This window comes from Cibotium barometz, chromosome 42 (assembly GCF_041138505.1).
Source record: "Cibotium barometz isolate CiBa-2024 chromosome 42, ASM4113850v1, whole genome shotgun sequence".
Taxonomy (NCBI): domain Eukaryota; kingdom Viridiplantae; phylum Streptophyta; class Polypodiopsida; order Cyatheales; family Cibotiaceae; genus Cibotium; species Cibotium barometz.
In genome coordinates, this window is record NC_141087.1 from 31,951,002 (window position 1) to 31,957,379 (window position 6,378).

General features: G+C 40.5%; 1 protein-coding gene across 2 annotated transcripts; it reads right to left on the reverse strand.

The window, feature by feature from the left end:
- Positions 1-3,590: 3,590 nt before the first annotated feature.
- Positions 3,591-6,059, reverse strand: LOC147614379 (uncharacterized protein At5g19025-like). Of its 2 annotated transcripts, none has more exons than XM_086780921.1 (3): positions 5,651-6,059; positions 4,435-5,390; positions 3,591-4,110 (listed from the first exon to the last, which is right to left on the reverse strand). In XM_086780921.1, the coding sequence occupies exon 2, from the start codon at positions 5,378-5,380 to the stop codon at positions 4,634-4,636; it is 747 nt and encodes a 248-aa protein (XP_086637047.1). In that variant the 5' UTR covers positions 5,381-5,390; positions 5,651-6,059; the 3' UTR covers positions 3,591-4,110; positions 4,435-4,633. The 2 variants fall into 2 exon arrangements, with proteins under 2 accessions (XP_086637047.1, XP_086637048.1); XM_086780922.1 differs by having other exon boundaries at positions 5,750-6,056.
- Positions 6,060-6,378: the final 319 nt, after the last annotated feature.

The following is a 6,378-nucleotide window of genomic DNA, read 5'->3' on the forward strand; positions in this document are numbered from 1 at the left end:
TAACCCAATCAAAATCACTGAAAGCATACAACTGAGCATTACCCCCCTTAGCATAGAATAGGCCAAGGGACTTAGTGCCTTGTAAGTACTCAGGGGAGCCTTGCCAATGCTTACTTCCGAGACTATGCATAAACTTACTCAACTAGGAGACCCCATTAAACAGATAGATGAGGCATCCAATAGCATGTTGATAAAGTGATGCATCAAATGGTTCACCTACATCCTAGATATTAAGCTTAGCACCTATCTCTAGTGGTGTAGCATTTGGCTTACAATCTTTACTCCTTTTTACATAGAGGGTACCCTCAATTATTATAAAAACCATCTGCAACCATGTATGCGTTTATCTTCACATACCATGCTTTGGGAGCCTACATAAGGCCATATTATAAAGCTTTTCTTAACCTACATACTTTAGATTTTTACCCATTCTCAATAAAACCATCAAGCTGAGATATGTAAATCTCCTCATACAAGCCACCATTCAAGAAGAAGTATTGATGTCCAATTGATGTACATTCCAACCATGATGCCATGCTAATGCAATAATACACCTGATTGTAGATGTAGGTGCAAAGGTCTCATCATAATATATGCCCTTCTCTGGAGCATAACCATTTGCAACATGCCTTACCTTGTAGAAATCAATGCTACCCCATCAGCTTTACGCTTAAGCCTATAAACTCACTTTGAACCAATGACCTTTTTACCATAAGGTAAGTCTGCTAAATGCCAAGTGTCATTTTTGAGGATTGAGTTGTACTATCCTACATAGCTTGCATCTAATAGTCATTTTCTTGTGCTTCCTCAAAGGAAACACGTTCCTCTTCATTACATATACTGGCAATGAGAGCATGATCCATAAAAGAATAAGATGCATGAGAATATGTACGTGTCTATATACAAGCATGAGAATATGTACGTGTGTATATAAAAGCATGGGCCGAACTGATTTCTCAACCAAGATAACATCTATACTCACCAAAATTTACTTTGTAGGCAGATAGTAGAGTCTATATCCTTTAATTTTTGAGCTGTACATTTTACCTTATCATCCAACTTATTGCATTGTTGCTCATGTACAAGAGCATAAGCAAGACAACCAAAAACATGTAAATGAGCCAAAGAAGGCTTTTACCATTATAATCTTCATCGGAGGTAATTGCCTCAGGCCTTTGTGGGACATGTGTTTAGTGCATACGTGGCACACATAACTACCTCCAACTAAAAAACATGAGGCAAATCTTAGCCTTTAACCATGTAACATGCTAAGGTGTATAAGGCACTGTGCATTGATGTTTAATGCCTCTTTTAGCTGTATATACATGAAACTTCTTTGACATATACTTCCCCCCTTGATTTGTACGAAGGGTTTTACATGCAAACAAGTATTGAGCCATACGGATAAAGTATCTAAAGTATGTAAAAACCTCTGACTTTGCCTTCAACGGACTTTACCTAAGTGTGCCTAGAGTAGTCATCAATAAAAGTCACAAATTAGAGATATCTCCCTGATTGATGGCGTTCTCATAATGGAGCCACATATATCACTATATATAAGCTGTAACTTTTGGTTAGCCCTAATTGATCTATCTTTCAAGAATGACGCCATTAATTTTTATTGCCCAAAATGCACCCCACATACATGTTTGACAAGGGCCTTAAGCTATGGCAACTCTAACAACATGTCTTGTCTTTTAAGGTGCAACAAATTGCCAAAATTCAAGTAACCAAAGCAGGAATGCCATAGCTTCGTGTCACTCATAGCACGTGTGGTACTAACTAAGAACAAGAATTATGTACCAAACTCTCATACATGTCCAACCTGTAAAGCCCATGGCTTAGAGTAGTGAATACCACAATGATGTCTCCATCACTCTGATCCTAAACTGTACACCTATTATTAACAAATTTAACCACTCAGCATGCCCTACTAGCAATGGTGGCAGAGACTGATAACAAGTTCTTTTTAATGCTTGGCACAAACAAGAGTTATAAGAGAGCAATTATCCCACCATTACAGTAGTGAGAACAACCTTACCAACTTCTTTTACTAATATGAGGATTTGTTTGCATATATAATGTGCCTCCTTGAGGAGCAAACTCAAGTGAGGAAAATAAATTACGCTAAGAAGTAATATGCTTGCTAGCACCACTATAAAAGCATTACACATGTTGATCTTACATGTATACATCATGGACATAAGGATCATAACTACAGTCACAATGAATTCCCAATCATCATGTGCATACATCATGGATAGAAGGATCATAACTAAATTCCCAATCATCCTGTGCCATACATCATGGATAGAAGGATCATAATAACTATAGTGCACACTAAATGCCTAATCATCATGTGCATAGTTTGCTGAGTCCTTCTTTTAAACACTTGGTGTTTATGTATCAGCCACCATATTCATGCTTGACTCTCTTCAAGTGTCTCAATTCCTATCAGTAATAGCTTGGTGGTGCAACTCCAAAGAACAGCCTGATTCCACTGATGCTTTGTGTCAATCATTAGAGATCTAAGTCTCTTCCCATGTGATCAAATCTATGTCAATACTAAGCATAGCTAAGAGAGACCATTGACCACATCAAGTAGGGAATGGCCCTCAGGCCCCACTTTCTTGACAGGAATCAGGGAGACCAATGGGTGGCCAGGAGCCAATACCCGGAAAGGGGGCTTGAGGGGATTCCCGGTTCGGTCTTTGTTACACGGGGCCCTCCCAGTTTTAATTCTGATTGGAGAACAAGATCAGCCTGGATCAATGACAGTTAGACATATGCACCTCAACTTATGCATGCTACCATGTTATAAACCTTTGCAACCAAGCTTAAAACATTCCCAAACAAAGATAAAAATCATGTGCCGCACAGGCACAACAATTATATGCATTCTGTTTCTCAAAACAGGAGTGTCTAAACCCACACACAGCTTATCCTAACCAAATGTTGGTTTCTTCCCCATGACCGGGTCATAAATCGGTTTGCAGGACCCTTTTGAAGGGCATTACAGCCAACCACCACCAATTTTCCCAGTTCTCTAAAGTATAAGCATTAACCAATTTCCCAATCCTCACGAGGATAAGCCACACACAGGAGGGAGGATCTCAGCATGAACTAATCACAATATCCTCCTTGTTCCATAATTTTGGGCATGGTCAATTTATAATAAAACTGCTACAACCCTCGCCACAAATTTCCAAAAACAGTCTGCTTACTGATGCCACCTGTCCCAAACAACAAACTAATCAGGTAGTCCTGTGATTGCCCCTCGGTCAAAGGAAAATGCAGAGAATTCTCTAAAACAACTCTAGCAACCAGGACTCAGTGTTAAAGCCTTCAAAGCCCTTTTCGAGGCTTTTCTCCATTAAAAAAAAGGGCAGATAACTTTCTATCATTTAATAATTAATAAGCTCTTCAAGTATAAATCTTGTGTTTCAAGGAGAATTATGGAGGCCTAGAAAACATAAAACATATGATCACAGTCTATTGGCTCCATCTTAAAAACTGAAACCACATATTCATGAAAAACTACACACTCACATCTGAAAACTCCTGCAATGTTGCAAAACATAAACAGAAAAAGTTAAAAAGTATGTCTTTATTAGTATTACACTTACCTACAACTTCCATACTTCTATTTCAAGTGTGTACAGGCAGTTCTAGACTGTCTTTCAAGTAGCCAAGCATGAATGGACAGAAATAAGAGCCTCTGATTGTGATACACGGAACTAGATTAAGCATGCAGATGGGCAAGGCAGTGCTACTCTCGCAGCTTTACAGAGTTCAATCTGAAGTTTGATGTCTGCATCAAATCCATAATTTTGCCATAGATTTAAGGTCCTCTTCAAAAATCTTGCATTCCAACACCCTGAAGGAGGAACAACTTTCTAGGGACCACTATCGGTGGCCCATGGCTGTTGGAATACAGATGGATCTTGGGATCTTTACTGCAGCAACTCAAGAATACCTGAAACTCAAGTATAACCTTTGCAACTAAGGTGAATGACCAAGGCATTAACACGGCAGAATGACCATTGCATTGTCTTTTCAGTTCCTGTATTATAACTTTGACACAGATGCACGAACTATGCTCCCTCCCACCTGCATCATAACACTGGGATCATAATGCCGAACTTTAAAGAAATAAAAGATCCAATCTTCAGATCCGCTTTGAACAGGTAAGCTTTTTCTTGGGTGTGCAGTTCAGAACGCAAACAAACTTGATGCAACAAACTACACAATCCTAAGTATGTAGCAAAAGAACCCATTTCAAATTTGAAGACATTTTCTGTACCAATTCACACTTCTTGATCATTGCTCATGCACACCAATTCACCATTTAAAAGTCCCAAAGCTCCAACACGCCTTCCCCTTACCATGGTTTTTCTATATAGAATACCCTTGAAATGCCAAAGAACATCTCACCTTCACACTAAAGATGGTTGCACAGTTGTCTTGTGTACAATATTCTTCACATGAATAATTCAGCTGCTGCATGGTTTTTCACTGCACTGCAAGGTCTTTCTATACAGATGAACATTGATTGCATGCCTTTACTATCATTTCAACACAGAAGCTGCCCTTATTTGCCATCCATTCATACCTCGACTACAATCACTGCCTTTTATTTCTTTGATTTGCGGGGCTTCTTGTTGCCCCAGACTTCCATACGGGCAGTAGGACATCCACAGGGAGATCTGAAGACAAGGACTGCTCTGCCGTTAGGCGGGGCCATTCTCTTCAGCTCAGCCTCGAGCTCCTTGTGATCATTTCCAAGCTCAACACTACCCTTCCATGGAACCTCATGTGAAAAGCTCGACGAAGATGGTGATGATGAGGACAATGACTTCACACATTTTTCTGATTCAAGCTGGATGTCAAACTCCACAGCCTTTCTAAGCCCCCGGCATTTGGGGTTGTCACACTTCCTGGCTTTGTATTGGTAAAGCTCCCAACCTCCAATGACCAAGACAAAAATAAGGAGCGCTCCAGAGATGTAGGCAATGGGGGCCTGATACACTACCTCCCCGATGAAGATGAGGGTGAGGGGTAGAATCTCTGCCACCTCTGTGCACATGTACTTAAAGTAGGGTGTGAATAGAAAGCCGAAGGCACCAAGGACCAGCACAAGGATGACTATGTCTATTGCCGCTGCTGATGACTTATCACATAAGGGAGGCGATGATGAGGACAATGATGATGATGAGTGGCTGAGGGCACTGTTGGCCTGTCTTTTATGACTAGATCTTGCATGAAGAGAACTGTTGCTAGTGTGTTTGGCTGGATCTGCCATGACCAAAGAATTTGCCATGTTCCTGTACTGCTCAAACGCTCTGCAAAACTCTATTAAGCTCCGGCAATCCACAACCATGCTTGGATCCCTAAAGCAGCAATCCCAACTTTGATTTAATTACTTTACCTTTACAATAGACTCCCTGAATCTCCTTAATTGAGTAGCCCTTAATCTGCTTAATCCTAAATTAGATAGCCTATTCACTAGATTTGAGAGCAGAGTGATGTTTTCTCTCCCCTAAATCTCCTGAACTCTCAAACTGTTTAGACCTGGTTCTGCTAATTAGTGTTGCTAATTTGCTGCAGCCCACAAAATCTTTGGAAACCCAAAGAACAAAAATAATTTCACCTGATTAAGGTTTTGCTAGTCTGAAGATTAAAGCCTCGATCCCACAAACCGTCTTCACATGGATTATGCTAATCTCCTCTAATCATGCAGAAATTTCACCTGGTTGCAGTTAATCTAGGGATTAAGATCCTTGATCTTCCGAGCCCACAAACTTGTTAAACCGATCCTTGCAAGCAACCCACAAGATTTCCTGTGTTTCTGGCAATCTGAAGAATCAATGTGCGCCTGATGCTTGCAAATCCAATGGGGTAGAAGAACTGCTGCGGTTACTCTGAAAACAATTTGTTTGACCCACAGAGAATGGTTGTGCCTGGTTCTGCAGAGAACCCACAACAGACCTGGCAAATACAGAGAACCCAACATGCGTTTTGGCTCTCTCTCACACACACAGACAAAATTTGGCCTCTTTGCAACGCTAATTGATGTTGGGTATTTATTATTATTAATTAAAAATGAAGACTTTCTTCTTTGTTTTTGGAGGAAGAAGGCAAAAGGAACACGAGGACGGGAGAAAGAAACTCACCCACCCACGTCTTCACACCGACAGGAGGGGCCAAGAAATTGAAAATTAAAATTAAAATAAACCTACCTACCCTACCAACAAAAACCTTATCACCTTTGACTAAGTAATCTCCTCCATCATTCTTCTTTACCCTTTCCTTAGGGTTGCTTCACACTACCTCGTCGATCATTCCGGATCTCTCAATGCTTCTCGGCGGTTGCTCATT